The sequence below is a fragment of the Sarcophilus harrisii genome, chromosome 1 (genome assembly GCF_902635505.1).
Source record: "Sarcophilus harrisii chromosome 1, mSarHar1.11, whole genome shotgun sequence".
Taxonomy (NCBI): domain Eukaryota; kingdom Metazoa; phylum Chordata; class Mammalia; order Dasyuromorphia; family Dasyuridae; genus Sarcophilus; species Sarcophilus harrisii.
Genome location: NC_045426.1, coordinates 152,504,890 through 152,528,438, shown reverse-complemented (window position 1 = coordinate 152,528,438; position 23,549 = coordinate 152,504,890). Strand labels below are relative to the sequence as shown.

Below are 23,549 nucleotides of genomic sequence, written 5' to 3'. Positions count from 1 at the left end.
CAGAGTACTGTATCAGTTAGAATTAGGGTCACAAGACACAATTGTCAATGACTACAGTTATCTAATGTTTAATAAACCCCAACTTCTGGGATAAGAACTCACTATTTCACAAAACTTGCTGGGAAAATTGGAAAATAGGATGGCAAAAATTAGGCATAGACCAACACCAAACACCATATACCAGATATAAAGTCGAAATGGGTTCATGATTTAGATAAAAAATAATACGATAAGCAAATTAGAACAACAAGGGATAGTCTACCTCGCAGATCTATGGAGAAGGAAGGAAATTTATGGCCAAAGAACTAGAAAACATTATAAAAGGCAAAATGGATCATTTTTTTAAAGTTTTATACAAATAAAACAAATACAGTCAAGATTAGAAGGGAAAACAAAAACTGGGGGTAAAAATTTTAAAGGCAGTATTCTGATAAAAGCCTCATGTCTAAAATACATAGAAAACTGACAACTTTATATGAATACAAGCTGTTCCCCAATTGATAAATGGTCAAAGGATAGGAACAGACAATTTTCAGATGAAGAAAATTAAAGCCATTTCCAGTCAAATGAAAAAACGTTCTAAACCACTTTTATTAGAGAAATATAAATTAAGACAACTCTGAAGTTACAACTTTACACAACTCAGTTGGCTAAGATGATAGCAAATAATAATGATAAATGTGAGAAAATTGGGACATTGTTGGTGGAGTTGTCAACTATTATAACCATTCTGTAGAATAATTTGGAATTATACAAAGGGCTATCAAACTGCTCATAATTTTTGATCCAGTAGTATCAATACTGGGTCTCTATTCAAAGTGATCATAAAAAAGGGAAAAAGACTCGCATGAGCAAAAAATGTTTGTAGCAGCCCTTTGTATAGTGGCAAGGAACTGGAAATTCCCCATCAATTGGGGAATGGCTAAACAAATTATGGTATATGAATGTTATGAAATAATATTGTTCTATAAGAAATGATGAGCAGGATGATTACAGAATGGTCTAGAGAAACATATGAACTGATACTAAGTGAAGAGAATAGAACTAAGAGAGCATTATATACAGCAACAAGATTATGCTATAAACAACTGTGATGGACTTGGCTCTTTTCAACAACGAGATGATTCAGGGCAATTCCAACAGTCTTGTGATGAAGTGAGTCACCTGCATCTACAGAAGAACTATGGAGATTGAATGTGGATCACCCATGGTATTTTCACCTTTGTTATTGTTGCTGTTTGCTTGCTTTTTTGTTTCTCACTTTTTCCATTTTGATCTGATTTTTCTTGTGCAACATGGTACATGTGGAAATGTTTAAAAGAACTGCACATATTTAACCTATTTTAGATTACTTGCAGTCTAGGGAAGGGGGGGCGCTGAGGAGGGAGGAAGGAAAATTTGGAGCACAAGGTTTTGCAAAGGTGAATGTTGAACACTATCCTTGCATATATTTTGAAAGATAAAAAGCTATTATAAAAAAGTATGTGCAGAATTTCTTTCAAAACATTTCAAAGCTATTATGACATATTAATATTCTTAAATTATTTGAACTTTAGTACTTAGTAAATGGCATTTATTTTGGTCTGCATTTATTTGGTCCTTGAAAAACTTACTGATAAATTAAGGGACATATGAACCCAAAAAGTTTGGGAACATCTTTCCACAGAAAGAATACTGTCTTTATTAACCAGAATCTCTTTTTGTTTGTGTTTAGGTTTGGTCACTTTGTGTTTGGTTAACAACTGTTTCTCTCTGAAGAAATGGCTATGAAATGAAAATAAAAGGTGTAGATGAGACTCAAAAAACCTGTATAATCATTTTGTCCTTGTAGCCATGCAGATAAATACAATTTCATTGTGGAATGGATACTTATTAACACTTTCAGGAAAGAACTATCTATCAACAATGAAAACTAAATGCTACTATGCCAAGGGGGAAAAATATTAATAATAGAAAACTTTTGAGTTTTAGACATAACTCAGCACTCAATGGATTAAAGAATTTAAGTTGAAAAATTAACTTCGGTATATGCAGTAAAATCACATTCCAACTTTCCTAAGCTCTCATGGAAGACAATTTTTGCATAGAGGAATTTATTATAATCCCAATATATTCCCAAAATGTCAAATTTCAAAGAGCAGCTAAAGAAGGAAGGCAGGAATAAAAGTAAAATTGAGAATCAGGCTTCTTCCTCTTACCATAATTCTAAACCATCTTCCAGAAGATAAACATGTGGTGGCTGGGAAACATCTGTACTCAGTTGAATAATTGGGAGCAGGAAAGGATACAAGTTCTTGCTGTCTGCTCCTAATCCCTAAAGGAAGTATAAATAAAACTTAATATAAGATATTCTAAAATAACAAAACAGAAAATTTAAAAATCCCACACAAATCAACAACGATAATAAAAATTATCCTAAAACCAACCTATATATGAAAAGAGGATATTCTTTTAAGTCCAATTTACATATAGTAATTATAGCAAGTCAGTTCTCTTCTCTGTAACTGGCAAATAAGTAGATTAAAATTATTAGTACAATTTAATGTCAATTAAAATAATGTAACTTGAACTTGGATGTGCTAAGGTGTTAAGAGCTTGCAAACATACAATTTAAAAAAAAACAAAAACAAATATTTGTTACATGGTCGAATTTTCAATTTAGCATTTAGAAGTCTGTTTCTGTAACCTACACCTCTAAATAAGATTTAAATTGCCTACAATAGAAAAGAGGCAGCATGGAATGACGTTAACAAGTACAGACTGCAACTGGTTTCAAAAAGAAAAGAAGCATTAATTGCCTGTGTTTCAGGGAATTTTTGTCATTTGTCCATGGTCACATAATAATCAGATGTGAGATCTAAACTCAAATTTAGATTACTAACTCCCAAGTTTCTCACACTAGCCACTATCATGTTGCTTGTCAACAATAACAAAACTTTTAAATTTGGTGTGCCTAGTTGACTCATGATTTATAATACTGTAATTTACAAAGAAGTCCAAAGGAGAAAAAAAGGAAAGTCAGAAATTTTCATTTTCTATATTATTCTACAACAGAAGACTGAAATAAAGGAGTAGAAATCAAACTACTGCTATATACATAATAATGGTTTTTAGATGCTTAAAAATCTACATAGACATCTATGATAATGCTCTGTTTTTATTAATTTATTTAATGCGCTGCAATTATAATAAATTGTAATTTTATAAAATGTTTCATGAAAGTTATATCTCCCCCGTTTTACTTGAAGTTGTACCTTATATCAAATCCAATCTTCAAATAAAAAGCACACAAATACATTTTACTATTTTCTTCAAATGAATTTTGGTTAAATACATTATATACAATATATTGCTAAGAAAAAAGATAAAATGGTAATAAATCTGATCAGGTCAACATAATAAATTTTAAAGGTTGCCCAATGTTAAAATTATCCAGAAAAAACATCCCCATTTTTAATGTTATAAATCAGAAGTAAAACAGTATTAAGGGATGGGGGGAAGAATCCTAATTTATATTATATAGGAAATAAAGCATTATTTGCCCAAGAAAATTTTAATATACTTGATTATTTGGATCATATATCAGAGTTGGCAAAATAAGTGACAAAATAATGGAATTGTTAAAAGTCCATTATTTTAAAAAAATAAAAATTAAAGAATAAATTTCCCTATTCAAATATAAAAGGGTTCAATCAAATAAAATCTAAAATTTTCAAAATACTGACAGGAAATGAAACAGAAATGACTCATTACAGATAAAAGAAGGAAATCTGTCAGCAAATGAAAGGTTGATTCCATTTCAAAGATGAATAAATTTTGTCCACTGGAAAAGAATACAACCTCCCAGTTGAAGAGGCACATGATTTAGCTGAGGTAAAAAGCTAAGTGCCCCTTTGAATCAAGACAGAGAGGAAGGCTTCAAAAGATTCATTATCCATCAATTAAAAGAATTTGTCCAAGGTTAGGTACAAAATTACAGAATTGTAGAATACACCCAATTTGGAGGACATGAACATTTAATTCAGGAATCTTCTAAAAGATATATTCCAAAACAGAAAATTCCTCAAGTTATAAAGCACCAATATTTTATGAAAATTGTTTTTAAAATATCTTTATAAAGAAATATTTTTTAAAGAACAAATGAGCTATCATTTGAAAAGTATACTTTCTTAAAAACTAAGGATCACAAATACCAACTTATCAAAAAATATATTCTTTCAATTTTGAAAGTAAATTTTGATCATATTTGAGCTGAAAATTTTTTTTAATAAAAATGAGTTTTAAAAATCAAGCTTTTTCAGTAACAATGGAGATTATTCAAGCATCTGTATTAACAAATATCTTAGGAGTAACTTAATAATGAATTTTATAGTGAATACTATTAGATTTTGAACTATAGGATATGAGCTTTTTCACAGCATTAAAGGGGTATCACAATTAAATAATTCAAAGTAAATTCTTGTGAAGTAAATCTCAAAGTTTACCAAAAAAAAATGGCAATTGAAAAGATAATTAATGTGTACAATTTAGAATATTTTTATCTGTTGGAGTATAGTTCTCAGGGTCTGATTCCACTATTTGTCTCATTTTTCCTTCCATGTAAAATTATGTTAAGGCAATGATAATTGTTTATTATTCAATAATAATGTAATTTCTCTACTCTTTCTATATGTAATTAAAGTAATAAATCTAATCTACCTAATTGAAAATTCAATTTTAAGAAGTTTTTCTAATTCATTCAATAATTTACAGAACCAATCACAAGACTGGCCCTTAAGATCATAAATTCAGAGTCAGGGAGGTCGTTAAATGTCATCACATGCAACTCTTCTATTGTTTAACAATGAGAAAACTGGAATGTACAGAGTTTATGCACCTTGCCTATGTGGTCAGTAAGCAAGGAAGGAATTTGAACCCAGGTTCTTTGACTTTGCTATACTCAAGGTTCAGGGGCAGATGTATGCTGCGGTCAGATGATCTGCCTCTGTCAAGCTAAGCTAAGAGTGTTACAAGAAAGTGGGCCTAGCATGATCTCTCTTCAGAATTACATAAGCATGCAATATGCCATGATGATGATATTCACAATTCCTTCAAGTTTGATATAGTGAAAAAAAAAATGAAGTATTTGAAGTCCCTTCCTCTTTCTAATTCCCCGCTTCTCATCTGACAATGGTTGGATGATCTATCTTAAAAGATTGTGAATCAAATTAAAGCAAATAAAATCACAGAATATAAACCATTATAGTTCTATAGAAAACACTTTAATGTTACAATATTTAGGAACTAATAACAGATATTTATTAACATGTACTTTCTATTTTAACAGTACATGATCAGACTTAATGCCATATGTATAGAAGTGAAACAATAAAATTCAAAAGAAAAAAAAAACCTCATTTTAAGAAAACCCAATTTACAAGACATTATTTTTTAAAAATACATTTTGAAATTTTTGCTGATATTCCCCTGAAATAAAAAGATCTAATCTAGATAACGAAATGATGAATAGAGACAGTATGGTTTGGTGAATAGGGCAAGAGTCAGAAGGACCTGAATTTAAAACCTACTTCTGACATGTACTAGCTGTGTGATCCTTGGCAAATCACTTATTCTTCGTGGCTGTACTCTCTGTAAATTGGGAAGGAAAGGGAGGGGGAGGGGGGGAAGGTGTCAGACCTGATGGCTTCATAGGTCCCTCCAAGCTCTTAAGACTATCCAGATGTTATTAAAGTTTGGCAGATTTGAGGCTCAATCTAGCTAAATAAACATTTTTGAAAGCATATTAAACAGTGGTACAGCCAAATGTATAAGGTGCATTTTTCTTTCCAGAACAAGTCTAGGTCTGCGCACTGACACAAAGCTAGTCTATAATAATCTATTGCATAACCATTTAGCTTACTAATACAAAAAAAAAAAAAAAAAAAGTTAAAAAAGAAAACAAAATAAAGAGCCTAAAATATAATATTCAAGAGAAATGTGAATATTTGGACTGGTAATTAAGGATACAAGCATATATATACAAGGCAAGGAAAAAGTACAGGAATATCAGAAGAACAAAGACATTTACTATATCCCTGCCATGGGGAAAGCAGAATAAAAACAAATATGGAGAAACAAGATTAATTATATTTTTCATTCTCTTTCTCTTTTCTAGGCAGTCTTCCCCTTCAATTCCCAATATACAAGCATAAAGTCAATAGGGATCAAATCTTGGTTGGAGAATTTGGACCCAAATTTCTCCATTACATGGAAGTACTACAATTCAAACTATTAGTCGCTAGTAATTAGGGACACAATGGGTCTTTTCTGTTCTATTTTCCACAGTTGAAGAAGAAAAAAGAAAAAAACATTCAATATGAAAGAAGAGAAAGTAAAAATCTAAAGAGAAGGATTCAAGAATAAAAAGCAAAACAGATGAATAAATTTGTTAAGTGAAACAAATTGGTAAAAAGAAAAGAAAAGAAATAAGAGATTATGAGGTAAGGAAAAGGAAGTAGGGCTGACTATAAAATTGCCCAGACAAATGAAAGATGGTTCTCAATTTGATAAGAAGTGATTAAAGTCTGTAAAGGCTCTACTTAGCAGCTGAGTTACTACATTTAAGTTTACTAAAAAACAAAAACAAAAAAACTAAGGTCTGGGGATTTGAATTAATTATGCATTTTTTGGTTTGCATTTTTGGCATAGCCAAGTAACTACTATCTATGTTCCAAAAATTGGATAGTCTCCTTCAAAGGAAAAAAGGTGAAGTATCTTGAGGAACAGCTTCCAAAATATCCATTACCATTAAATAGTTCTTTAAAAAAAAAAAAAGGGGTGGGGGGGATGGGGTCGGTGGGAGACAACTAAGTGACTTGGTAGATAAAGTACCAGTCCTGAAGTCAGGAGGACCCGAGTTCAAATATGGCCTCAGGCACTTAATGCTTCCTAGCTGTGTGACCCTGGGCAAGACACTCAATTGCCTCAGCAAAAAATAAATAAATAAATATAAATAAAGGGGACCTTAATTGGGATGGCAGTTGGAACTTAAGGAGGAAGGTAGGGAATGGAAACTTAAGTGGCAGACAAATTTGACCTCTGTCAAAAAGTAGAAGAGTGCTACACAGAGAGGTAAGGAAAAATAATATGTACCCACACACTTCAAGGTTAAAAAAAAAAAGAAAAAGAAATGTCAGACTTTCTCAAGAAATGGAAAGGGGAAGCAATGGTTCCCAAATGGTTCTCCAAAGATAGTAAATTTGAGATATGTAATCACTATTAATCAGAGAAATGCAAATTAAGCCAACTCTGAGATACCACTGCACACCTGTCAGATTGGCTAAGATGACAGGAAAACATAGTGACGAATGTTGCAGGGAATGCGGGAAAACTGGGACACAGATGCATTGTTCGTGGAGCTGTGAATGGATACAGCCATTCTGGAGAACAATCTGGAATTATGCTCAAAAGTTATCAAACTGTGCATACCCTTTGATCCAGCAGTGTTACTACTGGGCTCATACCCCAAAGAGATACTAAAGAAGGGAAAGGGACCAGTCTGTGCCAAAATGTTTGTGGCACCCCTGTTTGTAGTGGCTAGAAAAGGGAAATTGAATGAATGCCCATCAATTGGAGAATGGTTGGGTGAATTGTGGCATATGAATGTTATGGAATATTATTGTTCTGTAAGAACCAGCAGGATGAATACAGAGAAGCTTGGAAAGACTTACATGAATTGATGCTAAGTGAAATGAGCAGAACCAGGAGGTCATTATACACTTCAACAACGATACTGTATGAGGATGTGTTCTGATGGAAGTGGATATCTTCGACAAAGATAAGATCTAACTCAGTTCCAAGTGATCAATGATGGACAAAATCAACCACACCCAGAGAAGGAACACTGGGAAATGAATGTGGACTACTTGCATTTTTGTTTTTCTTTCCAGGTTATTTTCACCTTCTGAATCCAATTTTTCTTGTGAAGCAAAGGAACTGTACAGATCTCCACACATATATTGTATCTAAGATATACTTTAATATGTTTAATATATATGAGACTGCCTGCCATCTAAGGGAGGTGGTGGAGGGAGGGAAAGGGAAATTTGGAACAGAAGTTAGTGCAGGGGCCAATGTTGTAAAAATCACCGATGAATATGTTCTGTCAATAAAAAGCTATTAAAAAAAAAAAAAGAGCCAACCAAACATGCTTGTTTTCAAAAAGAGGGACCAAAGCACCTGCAAATTAAAATAAAATTGTAAAAATCACCCATGAATATGTTCTGTCACTAAAAATCTATTAAAAAAAAAAAGCCAATCATACATGCTTGTTTTCAAAAAGAGGGACCAAAGCACCTGCAAATTAAAATAAAATTATTTCAATTCCTATTTAACCTGAAAAAAAGAAGACAAGGAGAAGGCAATAATTCTCTTCAAATATCTGAAGGCTCTAATTTGGTATAAGAATTAGATTTGTTCTGTTTGGTCCATAGAAAAGAAGCAGTAGTACTATATGGAAGTTGCAAAATAAAGGCATGTGTAAAACTTGATGTTAGGGAGAATTTCCAAACAAACCTATCCAAAAGTAGATAAGCCTACTTCAAAAGGTAGTAAGCTCCCTAATTCACATAAATCAGAGATCAATGAACACATTATGAATCAATGGGGGGATAAAAACCCATTAAGCTCTAAGAAACTCTTGTTAAACTCTCTCCCCACTCAAAACTCAGAAATGACCTCTTAATCACCAATTAAAAATACATTTCACTGATGTTTACTTGAATTCACTCCTTTATCATTATCACAAAAATAATAATTATTAAGTACTATTATCCAGCCAAATCGGTTCTTTTACTGTTAGTCACACTCAATATTCCCTATCTTGAAGGGGTGCTTTTGCACATGCTGCCCTCCATTAATTACTTCTCCTACATTCTCATATTTCCTATACTCTATACCTCAAAACCATTCTGTGTTTAATTTTTCCATGCTTCAGAATACAAAATAACTTCCTCTTTGAAAAGGCCTTCTATTTGGGTACATCATATCACCTCTTTGCTTGTCTTTCTGCAGCTTTCCACGTGGGATCACAGCACTTATGACTTGTTCATCTTTGATCTTTCACTATTTCCTCCTATTCTGGTATCTCCTTTGAAAAAATAATTCTGATTCTACCATTCCCTCAAGTCAAGAGTCATCAATCTCTCTTCCTCATTACAATAAACTTGAAAATGGAACAGTCTACATTTACTGCTTGCACTCCCCTCCCCACCAATTCAATACTCTTAAAATTTTCTTTAAATCTTATTTTGATAATATTTTCTCTATGGTAGCAAATTGAAATCCTCTCCTCCCCCCAAAAAATTCACCATTGAATCAAAAAAGTACAGTTCAGCAAAACAATCATCAACTTATTTAATTCAACTTCATTTTAAAACTCTGTAATTCACATTATGCCCACCTTAACAAGTATTCTTAAGATCATAAACCCTAGAAAGCAATGGCTGTTCTCAGTTCTCCTTTATCTTCTAACAGCCTTTGACAGTTTTCCACATTCTTCCTAGATACAGGTACTGTTCTGTATTAGCTTACCCAACAATTCATTTAAAATCTCTTTTGTTAGGCTCACCATCTTTGATCCCTAAAAATCTACAAGTTTTTATTTGCTGCTCCTTTAGCTCTGATTACAGAGGTTACTTATCAACTCTATACAGATGATTTTCAAATTTATATATCCCAACATATCACTCTGTATTCTTTTTGACTTTATCAGATCTAATATGTTAATTTACCATTTCTACACATAAGATTGCCAGATCTACATATGTGACTATACTCTATTCAAATTGTAGTTCTGGATCATCAGTTGTCTATTGAACATTTCTAATTAGACATACAATAGACATCAGAGCTTAACACAGTGCCTAATAGAGAATAAATATGTCCAAAACAATCTTTCTACCAAATCCTTTTCTAAACTTCTCTGCTACTGTCAAGGATACTATCATGTTATGTTTTCAGGTTCAAAACTTCTATATCAGTCTTATCTTTTTACTCACACTACATAACCAATCAGCTGTCAAGTTTTATCATTTATGTTCACATTTCTTTTTAACTTCGTCTTAAGATTAGTTCAGGTCTTCATTATTCCTCACCTACAATACTGAAATCTTTGTGGATCCACTCTTCTATCCATTTCATCTTTCACACAGTGGCCAAAGTAACTTCTCCTAAAACTCAGTTGCCCCCTTCATTAAAAATTCCAGTGGCTCTATTTTTCTTCTAGAATCAAATATACTCCTCTATTTTGTACTTAAATCCTTTCAAACCAATATTCACTTACAATTCCAATAATATTACATAATGTTTTCCTTATATATCTGTAATACAGCCAACTGTCTTTCTTTTTGCTCCACATACTACAGGCCAGGATGTGCCTATCTACTGGCTATACTCATGTAAAGAAGGTACTCCCTTTTCTCTCCTCTCAAATACTTGCCTTTTATAGGCCTTTGTTTCCTTCTACTGAATGTTTTTTTCTTCCTTCTGGTTGACAGTGCTTCCCACACAACAAATATTTCATTTATTTTTTACATTTTATTTCCACTCAACTATAAATAAAATATAAACTTCTTGGTAGTAAATATTGTTTCAATTGCTTCTTTGTATTCCAAGAACCCTGCTTCATACTAGAAGCATTATGGTAAGTGGTGGAATGCTGGACACCTCCAGCTTGGTATACTATCAGCATCATAGACTTAACACAAACTAAAAATTTCTTTTCTTCTTTCCAATAAAAACTAGCTCTATGACCAAAGGGTTATAATTTGTCTGGGTCTATAATGAAGAGAAAGAGTAGATTGGAATTTATTCTGCAAATCTTGATACTCCTACCTAACCAAAACTATCTTTTTAATAACGATATTTTCTTCGTGCACAATCAGTATTGCTTGGTTGTGAATCATGGAACATCATAATCTCTTAAGAAACAATTTGTTACTATGAAGCACAACATATTTTGATATTAGTATGTCTAGCATGTTGTTGCTGCTCATAACCAAACAAGAAATAGATTCATAAAAGTAAAATTCACAATTTAAAAGTTCACCAATTTTCTCACAAAACCAATGCATCTAATTTTAGAAAAGACTGCAAATAGTTTTCCTAATAAAGGTCTCATTTCTAAGGTATATAGTAAACTGAGTCATATTTATAAGAATAAGAAGCCATTCCTCAAATTACAAATTCCTACAAATTACAAAGGTGGTTTTTAGTGGAAGAAATCTAAGATATTAATAAGACATATTAAAAAATATTCTGTTTCAGCAATAATTAGAGAAATGCAAATTTTAACAATTTTGAGGCATCGGATGTCCATCAAACTGATAAAGCTGACAAAAATGGAAAATGGCAAATGTTAAAAGGAGCTATGAGAAAACAGACAGATTAATGAAATGTTGCTGGGCCTGTGAATTAGTTCAGCTATTCTGAAATTCATGAGACCATATCCAAAAAGCTATTAAAACTGTGATAACCTTTTGATACAGCAAAACCTCTGCTTGGTCTCACAAATATCAAAATTTTGTACAAAAATTATTTATAGCAATTCTTTTTTATTAATTGGGGAATAACTGAGTACACTGTGGTACATGAATAATATGGGATACTGCCAAGCTATAGAGATATTAAAGGGAATTAGTTTCAGAGAAACCCTGAAAGGCTTATATGAATTTATGCACAATGAAACAGAAACAGAAAAAGAATGAATAAAAAAGATACACAACTTTGAAAGATTTCAAGAACTCTAATCAATATAATAAAAAAACACAGTTCTAGAGGATTCATAATCAAACAAGCTACACAGCTCCTGACAGAGAAGTGATGGATTCAAATGGTACAATAAGACTTTTTTTAGACATGGCCAATAGGATTTTTGCTTGACTATACAGGTGTGTATAACATTCTTTGTCTGGCTTTCTCAAGATGAGAAAGAAATTAGTAAAGAGAGAATATATTTGAAAACAATAAAATTGAAATTTTAAAAAATTGTTATATATTGGTAAATTTTACTTATAGGCTAGAATTGAGAATACAATTCCTTTATAAAACAAAGCATCATAGTAGAAAGTTTTTCCTCTATAACTAGTAAGTAGGAAGCAATAGGTCCCATTTGCTAAAAATTTAGAAATGATGACAGCTCAAGAGGAAAAAAGTAAAGGTGTCTACATAAGAAATAATTACAGCTTATTAAAAAACTTTTACCTACTCAAAAAATACTGGTGAATATTTCCTAAACAGAGGTAAAAAATGGCTGTATTTCCCTCTTTTTGCTCATGCTGTACAAATAAAAGAAATATGCCTCTTGGCAATATGATAAATGCAGAGCAATGGTCTTGTAGTAAAAATGAGTACCCATTTCACTCTGAATTACACTATTTCCTAGCCATGTGACCGAAGGTAAATCATATCATTTCTCTGTTTTTAAATATCTTTCTCTGTAAAAAGGGAGAAGAAACTACTTTTGGATTCTTACAATAATAAAATGAAAAGAAATACTTTGAAAATATGTTATAAAAATGGCTGGGGTTTGTTTTGTTGTTGTTGTTTGGAAAAGTAATTCACAACATCACCAAATCACAGGATCCCAGATTGAAAGGAATCAGAGAGATTAAATAGTTCAAATCCTTCATTTACTTAGGCTCACATGCCAGTGTGTTAGGACACATTTTAGCTGTGTAACCATGGGCAAGCCACATAAATCTTTTAAGATCCTCACAGTTTCATGAGAATAATATTTGTACCATCTAACTCAAAAAAGTTTATATATATATCAATCATATACTTGTTCATTCAACAAGAATAAAAAGTGTAAAAATGCATCAGAAGGACTAAAGGTAAGATAAGGATTTTTTCCCAACTCATCTTTCTTAGAGTCATTCTCATCCTCCCACCTATATTTAAATTATATATTTTTATATATAATTATTATTCTATCTTTAAATATATATAAATCCTGCCAACTTCCTCTCCTCTGCCTATAAATAGCAACTTTGGACTATCTAGAATGAAATGAAACCAGATAATGCAACCTTACATGATATTCTAGTTCTCCTAACTCTATGAACATTCCTTTTGCTTCATTTCCTGGCCACTAAATATGGCACATTCTCTCTCTTTCTCTCACAAACACACATATAGAAATAAATACATATATAAATATGCACAGAGATAGCTTAGGCTATACCTACAGTCTTCTAATGTTTTTATTTATTCTCTTTCCATTCATTCCGTGATTCTCATCATAAATAATATCTATTCAGTTTCAGCTCTTACCCTTACAATAACACTTTTTTTATCTATTTCTCCAAAGCTGCAAGTGCACATTTCCAGCTAAGCATCACCTCAAGCACAATATTTCTAAATCCAAATTCAACATATTCCCTTCCACATTATCCCCAAAAAATCATTTTCTAAAATTCCAAACTGATAAAATTCAATTCCTGTGGTATTGGTTTCCTATTACTTGGTGACTTCATGCCTAAAGTCAAAATCATTTGTTGAAGTAAATATATAAGCTTTGTGAAACTGAAATGGCAAAATTGAAAAGTGAAAAAAGTGAAAAGAGAAAAGCTTCCCAACAATCCCATAAAAATTGTGTAAAATGAATATGTGAACTAAAGTTATCTTGGAAAAGCCATGTCTCAGATTATAAAAGAATCAACTAATAAAACTAAAATGCCAAATTATTTTTTAGTCATCACAAATAAGATGAAATTCTATCAAGAAAAAAACAAAACAGATGTACGAGTCATTTACCTGAACAAGATGAATAAGAGTAGTCAAAATGGCACATCTGAGCATATTATGTTCTTCACTCTGCTTCCAAAGTAAGGGCAAATATTGAACCAAACATCCTACATAGGGACGTATCTACATTAAAAAAAAAAAAAACAAATTGGATAGTAAAAGGGCCCAACTTAAAAAAAAAAAAAAGAGTAAGATATACAAATAGATATCATTTTAGTTTTTATGAGTTCCTATTATATACAGATATTTTCTCTAAAAGAGCTTACATTTTAGCATAAAGTTACTATATATATATATATATAAAGAATTAAAAGACATTGTTGCAAATATCTAATACACTTAAAAAGAACCATCAATTTTATCTAATGAAGTAACTACACGAACTACCTAATTTTTTCTTGCTTTCTTAAATTAAGCTTTATAAGTGGAATTATACCTTACATTAAAGAAAAAGCATTTTTTCTTTATAAGTAATTTTAATGGGAAAAATTTTAGTTGTGTTATATATTAAAAGAGCCAAAGAGTACACATGCATGCACATATGTATGTTTGTATACATGTATCTCTTAAAATTTTTGTTGATAAGACTGCCTGATGACATTAGATTTAGGCAACTCTGCCTTCAGGAAGACAGTATTTAAGACTGCTATGGATCATATGTAATAGGAAAATCCACAAATGTATTGGATGTATTTCATCCCCACTGAACATTAGTTGCCTTCCCCAATCTGAAGGATTCCAACATATTGCCATTCAGAAAGATCCAGGATAATATATTTCACATCAATTGAACAAGCATTTATTATGAGCCTACCACATGAAAGACATTGTACTTGGTACATTGTGTTTAAAAATTGGTACAAACCCTATTGTACCCAAGAATTGGGAATCTTAGATGAAAGATATGATATTTAGACAAAAATGTATAACAAAAGGCTAAAAGGGCTAAGGGCATTTCACTCCTTGTTTAGCAATCACAACAAATTAATATTCCAAATTAATACAGTATAAATAAATGAAGTTTTACTTTAAAAGATGTTGGAAAGACAATGTTATTCAAAGCATTTAAAACTGTCTTTTATCCATTCCATAATACTATTAAATTGTGCACTATAACAATTACCTGCATATTAACTCTTTCAATCACACAAGACAAGACATGTAAAACATGCATCTTTGTGTCACATTCTGTAACTTGCTGAAGTAGTTGAAAAAGTAGGGTGAACATGGTTTCCAAATACTACAGGGTAGAAAAAGAAAAGAGAAAAGATTTAAAATTTAGATATAAACTTGAAATGTGTGTGTTTATATATATGTATACATGTGTATATACACACATATGTTCATGTAGATTAAAATACTAACAAAAGAAGTCTATATGACAAATTCCAGTATGAAAGTGAATTTCACAAATATTACATACACACTGACAATGTTTAAAATATTAACTCAACATTATTACCACTTAAAATAAGTCTTTAAAGAGGGTTCTTTTACTCCCCCCAAAAAAAAATTTCCATGGGAGAAAAGAGGCATGCATTACTAATTTAAGATGGGCAATAAGTTAATGAGATACTACTGTCCTCACACAGTGTGCATACAACACTTTGCCAACCACAAAATCTTCATTTCTAGAGTTCACTCAAGAGTAGCTTAGCAACACAGATGGGCATCAGGTATCTGGTATAATCTATAATGTGTAATAATAGTTAACAACTAGCTTTTACTTTTATGTTTGTGCTTCGATATGTCAATTTAGTCCTCACAAAAAAAAAAAGTTAGGGGCTATTACAGATGAGGGAATGGTCAATACATATTGAATATTGAGAAAAATGTATTCAAATCTAAATTATACACCCAATGTCATTTATAAATCAAGTACTAAAATTTTAAAGCACGTATGAATGAGTAATGGTACATACTTTTCAGAGTATTTTAATATTTTGCAGGAAATTTATAAACTATCTTTCTTATAGAGGATCTAAAGTTAAAAAGCATAATTGTTAGGGGAAAAATCACTTTTCTCTATGATAAATGATAATGGATCAGAAGAAAAATTTACAAATATTGTTCCACTAAATAATTTAGTCTTTTAATCCCATCCCAAATTTGCCATTTTTTTAAATCTATGAGCTAAAAAGTGATGCCATACATCATCCTTATAACTTTTAATTGTGAAGAGAAATACAATTGATTTTTTTAAACACTTAAGACTCAATAAATCATTAAGAATTTTGTAGTAATGTAGAAGACATCTTAATTTCTTCTCAAGCTCCCTAAAATTCAAATCATCCAAATTAATCATTTAATTACAATTCAAGTATAATCATGGAATAGAAAATAAAATATTACATTTTTAAAGAAAAAGTAGATTCAATATCTCAGCATCTTTAACTTTATCAATGTGAAACATGTTCACATTTGAATGTGTTTATGACAATTTTTTGCACATTTATTTAGGCACCTACCATTTTTTGAAGAATGAACCAAAACTCTTCACTTTATATATGAGAAAACCAAGGACTACAAAAGCAAACTTAAAGATAACTACAAACCTCAAAAACACTAGAATAGCTAATACTATTCTGTAAGTCCTATCTATACATGCTCAAATTACCATGTTTTGTTATATTTAAGTGCATAAACACTTTTTTTTTTTCTATCTAGCATTTTAGGATAAAATGGCAAACATGTTCCAGTACTTTAAGTAGAAATATAAAAACAAAATGTTCTGGTACTAAAAGAGAAGCGATTTACAATTGTTTATACTAATCTGTAATAGTAGCTGTTTAAACAGTTATAAATAAACTGCAAGACAAAAAAAGTGGCCAGAAAATAAACTAGTTAAATCAATAACTAAAAAAAGCATTCAGAATAATACTCTAACCTTTCAGAAAACATGACATTTACATACAGATTTTGCTTTTATAATTTTTTTTGGCTTTGCCCCCCAAAAAAGCTGTAGGTTGAATGTGCCATGGGAGATATATATAAATCATCTTACCGGCAGAAACTGATCTGTTCTAAACTCAAAATCATCAACAGATAAACAGTAGTTAAGGAAGAACCAAGTCAATATACTAGAATTACCATAAATATCTAAAGTTAACACAATAAGTATGCCAATATATTACAAAAACTGCCTATATAAAGTTCTGTGGTAAAAAGTATTTGAATAATAATTTGTTGTAAAATGTAGAAAAATGGTAAGGAAAAATTAGCATTTTAAGAGAGTTTAAAATTTTTTACATAATAATTCCAGGCCCACCTTTATAAATTAATTATATTTTACTCCTCTTCATATAATCTACATTATAGCCAAATAAGTCTACTTACTATTCCCTATATAGCATACCACATGTCTCTTCTTTAAGTCTATGCACAGGAGGGGAGGAGGAAGGGAAGGGAAAGGAAAATACCAAAAATCTAGAACTATGAAAGTTTAATACTACACTTAGGCTTTTGGAATACTGTATTTGTATTGCCTACATTATCACAGTACCTAGAACAATACAAATACTTATTAAATTCTTGTAGATTATTACAATAAAGGATATTTAACTTGAGAGTTGTAGCTGTTTCGATTCGGACCTGAAAAAAAAAGTGAAATTCAACCAGATATAGAAAATAATATAAGTGAGTGTATATGTATATCACATTTGCATACATACATATGAGAGAATATTAAAGCAAAGGAAAAAATTGTTTAGAAATTAATCTGTAGAGGAAATCCTAGCCGCTTATGAATATTAATATAAAAGTAGCATACCATATGCATTTACTACTGAAAATAAAATTTTAAAATTAAAAGTTTTACTAGATTTGTTCCAAACAAACAATAATGCTAAGAATAAAAATTTGCTTACTGTTTATATATTTCTAGAACCAAACCAACAATAATAAGAAGTAAAAAACCTGCAAGAAGTCACATTTACATAGTGCTTTAGGGACAAAGACAAGATCTAGGGTCATAATGATAAAAGGAATGAACAGATGGAGAAAAATCCTTCCACAAATATAGGGCAATTCCTTCTTTGTAACTGATAGTCTTCAAACTGCCACTTTTTAGTCTTAGGAACACTTTGCAGTCTTAAAAATTACTGAGGACCCTCGAGAGCTTTTGTTTTATTTAGGTGCTCTTTAATAGTGTTCTAAAGATATTCTTAAAGCTGACTGTTAAATTTGGGGTATGAGCCTTTATACCTCAGAAACTAGCAATGCTACATATCAAGGCTCAATTTATTCCATTTATTATTGAGTCTTAAGAAAATAGAGAAAAATGTTAATGGATATTAACCTTAAAAATGTGTGCCTGCATAAAACTGTTACCCGCCCCCCCCCCCCAAGCTGGTGGTTAAATATTCAGTAATATATACGTATCATTTTTACATTAGAATTTAAAATCAATCATTTAAAAATATTTATTAATCCATTCAAAAAATAATAAATCTGTTATGTTGACAATGGCTATTTTAATAAAAATAACTATTTTCAAAAAAATTAGTGGAGTGGCATGTTTTTACAATCTCTTTAATATTTGGTGTAATTGAATACAACTGGATTCCTTTATGTTTCTGCACTAGAACTGTTGAATAATGATATTTTGGAAGGTGTATATGAAGAAAATCTGGCCTCACACAGATATATAATTGGAAAGAGGAATATTTTAATAGATAAATAACACCTTAGCATTATTCCGAGAATACTTTTAATTGAGGGAACTCCCAAGCACTTACAGAACACAATGAGAATGAACTGACCTAGAGCAAGGAGAAGTTAAGTTCTTCCTCAGGGTCAAATAACCCTTTTTCAGAGATAGGAATTGAACTTGCAATTTCTATTTCTGAAGCTAGCTTTCTATTATCCCAGATTATCTCAGGCTTACAAAATGTTTTCCTCATATTAATCTTCTGTGACAGGTAATGTATTATAATTATTACTACTAAAACTATTACTACTACTAACTACTACTACTATTACTATTACTAACAAGAATGAGTACAGCAGATAGGTTAACAAAAAACAGAATGAAATATTATAAAATTTCAAATTACAAGACACAACTTCATGTACTTTTTTATTTTTTCAATCAACCAATAAATCAATAAACATTTATTAAGCGCCTTATATTGTGCCAGGCACTGTGCTTCTTAATCACCTTCCAAAAAAAAAAAAAATCATTAATCATACTTTCCTTCCTTCTCAAATTAAGTTATCTTAGAAAATAAGATACATTGGGAGAGACAGCTTATATATGGTTCTCAATTAAAATCTCAATGAACATCTATTTTCTTCTTTTTCCTGGCTCTCTGGATTCATCAATATGACAAATTTCAGAGAATTTCCTATGCCACAACTTCAGTCCTAGAGAACTGCCTGAGACACTAAGAATTAAGTGAATGTGTCAGAATTTGTCAGAAGTAGGATTTGAAGCCAGGTCTTTATAACTCTAAAGCCAACTTGGTATCCACATAAATTTGTTGGATAACTTGTATAATTTGTTAAATTTTTAAAATTATTTAACCCAGACTGGTTTAATCATTTCACATAAAATTAGTTTTTAATTTTAAAAGAAAATTCATTTCAAAACATCACCAACATATAAATATATCAGTATAAAACAATATTATTGGTAATATTAAGAATTTGTTACAGGCAAACAAAACAAACAAAAAAACAAAAATTAAGAGCTAGGAAAAAAATCTCAGTAGCCTAATGCCTAATTAATATAATTTTTTTCTGATACATCTCCAACAAGAACACTTCTAAAGAGAGGGAAATCAATGAAATCTCATATTTTTCAAGCCCATTCAACTATTATTCAATTTTTTCCTCAGGTGAATTTGCCTCTCTGATACTTCTACCCATTGCTCAGTCAGCCAAAAAATACCTATTCAGCACTAAATGCATCAGATGTTGTGCTAAGTAAGCACTTGGAAATACAAAGGCAAAAAAAATCTGACCAAAAGGTTCATATTCTAATAGGATATAACATATAAATAATCAGGTACATATGAAATGGGGTAATAACCATAAAGGGAAAAGACTGTAGCAACTTAAGGTATCTGAAAAGGCTTCCCATAGTTGAGATTTGATTTGAGTTTTGAAGGAAGTCACAAAAACTACCACTAGGATTATACAGAACATATATTATACATATATTATACAGAACAGATTATACAGAACATAATTCATATATTAAAATGTACAAATCAACAGTAAAATGTTAACACTAAACATGTATGAACTATAAAAATAAAATGTAAAAATGTATGAACTGCTATATCAGACTGAAAAAAAAAATCACTGGCATCAACATATACTCGATATACTATAAAAGAGAGAACTTGATTACAGACACTATCCATATTTTCCCAGAATTGTTAACTTTAAATATCTTTTCAACTTGTGTTCTTCTTGTCTAAGAATAATTCAAAAAGGATCTACCCTGAAGCTAGAGATCATACTCTTAATTTTTTTAGTATTTAAAGATTGCTCAACATTTATTAAGTGTCCCTAAATGGATGAATCATTCACAAGTTAACTTTAGGAGCTGATTTCAGCAAGTATCCAAACTCAACATAAAGCAGCATTTAATGGCCATTTGGTCATTTGCTAATGCAGTCTTCTGTTATTATTCCTACTCTGAATGTAAATGCAAATTATATAACACCAGTTGTTACAGTTGAGGAGGGGAAAAAATGCTACTTAGTCTTTGACGAGATTCTCTGAATTATATCAAACTATACTTTAATACTCGGCTACCTCAACAAAAATAGGTATTAGGTAAACAGCAAAAACACAAACAAAAACCCTTTATAAATATTGCTTAGGAATAAAAAGTAAAAAAAAAAAAATGCCAAAGACTTGCAGAAAAAAAAATACACATAATTATATACACATGTATACATATATAAACATATATGGGTAAGTGTGTATATCTCAAGCTAAGGTAGCATGAATATTTCCATAAAGAGAGAATTAGGAGGTAAAAGGCATAAAAATCCAAAATATTACTCCCCAAAAGGAAAAAATATTATGTTTTGATAATCTGGGAAATGATTGGTTATCTATGTATGAATCATTTCTAAAACAGCTGTCTATATAATCAGATAAGACTTTTATTTTGATATTAATTCTGATCATTAATCAAAATCAATACTGAATCAGAATAAAAATGAATGATATATAATTATAGAATTAAAATTCAAACTTAACCTATAAAAAGTGTTAACTGACATTAGAAAATGGAAAATGAAACAAAGATATCATCATTTCTTTAGGAAGTTTAATCACTGGGAAAGAGAAAAGGGTCAGATACTACCCTAACAAGCAAACACTGAAATCTCCTCCCCAAACAAGAAATTTATGGTATCCAAAGGCAGCACTAGTTTAGAACAAAAAACATGTTTATAAAGACACAGCTGACAGAAGTTTATGAGTTATATATACTATCTCATAAAACAACAACAAATAGTGGAAAGGGGAAAAAAAGTTTACATCTATGTGCTTAGCATTCTGTTCTACATCAAGATATAAAACAAACATATGATAAAATCCCTGCTTTCAGGGAGCTTATATTCTAACAGGGGGAAATAACACATAAAGAAGAGCTGGCAGAGTAAGAGGTAGAAAATTGCATGCATAAGATCTGGGAAGAAGCAAATAGTAATTTGGTAAGCTGATTTTGAACAACACAAGATGAAAGCTTACTTATGAGGGCCCAACTTCTCAAGGGCAGAATCTAAAGTTTGTCAACAAATCCAAGATGGATTATCCTGAAAGTATTTATGAATGAAACTAAAAGCAGAACAACAAACAACAGAAAGACAGAAAAGATGAGCAAAGAATTTGAAGACAAACCTTTTTCCTTCATTAATAACAAGAATAGAAACACATCTAGACTCATAATACTTAATATGCTAGGGTCAAAGATCTAGAGCTGGAAGGGACTTGCTAACATAGCAAGTACAGCCCTTTCATTCTACAGTTCTATATGACATTGAAAGAAAATGGCTTGGGGGGGAGGGGGGAAAAGGATGGAAGGGAAACTAAGTAAAATGCCTATTGAACAGGACAATTTTTAGGGCAACAGACTCTGAAGGATGGAAGGATGTTTAAAGTTGGGGGTGGGAGGAAGAACAGACATTATTACTGCACAAAACTGAGAAAATATTAATAATTTCTCATTATGATGTCAATTTTCCCTTCTTTTGTTCTAAATTTTTTTCATTTTTTCACTAAATATTTCCCAAATACATTTCTTTTTTTCTTCTTCTGCTGAGACAACTAGGGTTAACTGACTTGCTCAAGGTCACACAGCTATAAAGTGTTAAGTATCTGAGGCCAAATTTAAACTCAGGTCTTCTTGACTTCAGGGTTGGTGCTCTATCCACTGTGCCACTTACCTCCTCCCAATTAAATTTTAAAATGTTTAATATTATTTTGTTTAATTTAATTTCTGAATTCTCTTCCCACTCCTTTCCACACATTGAAAAGACAAGCAATATGATATCAATTATACATGTGAAATCTTGTAAATATGTTCATATCAGCCATGTTGCAAAATACACACACAGAGCTTCATTCTATACTCAAAAGTTCATCAGTTCTCTCTTTCTGGAGATGGATAATATCTTTTATCTTAGATCACTATATTGAGCAGACTAGCTAAGTCTTTCACAATTGATCATCATTACAATATTGCTATTATTGTATCCAGCGTTTTCCTGGTTTTGCTCACTTCACTTTGCATCAGTTTGTGTCTTTCCAAAGTTTTCTGAAATTTGCCTGCTCATCATTTATTATATAGCATAGTAGTATTACATCATAATCATATACCACAACTTGATCATCCATTCCCCACTTGATTAGCATCTTCTTAATTACCAATTCTTTCCCACCACAAAATGAACTGCTAAAAATACTTTTATACAAATATGTCCTTTTCCTTTTCCTTTTGATCTTTGTGGAATATAGACCTAATGGTAGTATAACTAGGTCAAAATATATGCCCAGTTTTATAAGTATAAGAAATCACTATGTAACAAAAATTGCTGGGGAAAGTGGAAGAAAATAGTCATAAACCATTATCTCACATCATATACCAAGTAAAGGTCAAAGAGCATAAATTATTTAGACATAAAGGGAGCATAGAAAATTTTAATTGTTAGATCTATGGACAAGAGAAGAACTTACTACTGAACAAGTGATAGAAAGGATCATGGGAAGTAAAATGGGTAATTTCGATGACATGAAATCTAAAAATTTTTATACAAACAAAATTAATGCATTTGAAAAAAAACAAAGGAAATGGGGGGGGGCAGATTTTACAAGTTTTTTTGCTTTTGTTTTGATAAAGGCCTACCTTATTTCTTAAATGTAAAGGGAACTGAGTCAAGTTTATAAAAATGCAAGCCATTCTCCAACTGGTAAATGGTCAAAGGATATTTAGTTTTCAGAAATAGAAATCAAAGTAATAAATAAAAAGTCATACTAAAAACTCTAAATCACTACTGACTAAATGCAGAAATACAATTTAAAACAACTCAGATACCACCTCATACCATATCAAATTAGCTAACATGACAGAAAGAAAAAGGAAAAATGCTGGAGGGGAGGAGGAAAAACTGAAACACTAATGCATTGTTGATAAGCCTGTGAATTAGTCCACCATTCTGGAGAACAATTTAAACTATTTTTTGTTCTTTACAAAATCTTTTTGATAGCAATCGACACAGTTAACGAGGAAATACTTGATTAAG

The 23,549-nt window shown here is 31.0% G+C and overlaps 1 protein-coding gene across 6 annotated transcripts in view; it reads right to left on the bottom strand.

The window, feature by feature from the left end:
- IPO11 (importin 11) overlaps window positions 1–23,549 on the bottom strand; it is a 191,012-nt gene that overhangs the window by 107,062 nt on the left and 60,401 nt on the right. For all 6 annotated transcript variants that reach the window (XR_004233756.1, XM_003759391.4, XM_031965473.1 and 3 more), the window contains exons 17-21: window positions 17,343–17,376; window positions 16,790–16,830; window positions 14,909–15,025; window positions 13,795–13,908; window positions 2,199–2,314 (exon numbers count right to left, since the gene is read on the bottom strand). Coding sequence is in view for 5 of the 6 variants with exons in the window: in XM_003759391.4 (XP_003759439.1) it covers window positions 2,199–2,314; window positions 13,795–13,908; window positions 14,909–15,025; window positions 16,790–16,830; window positions 17,343–17,376 (422 nt within the window). In the remaining variant the exon portion in view is untranslated. The remainder of the gene's footprint in view (window positions 1–2,198; window positions 2,315–13,794; window positions 13,909–14,908; window positions 15,026–16,789; window positions 16,831–17,342; window positions 17,377–23,549) is intronic.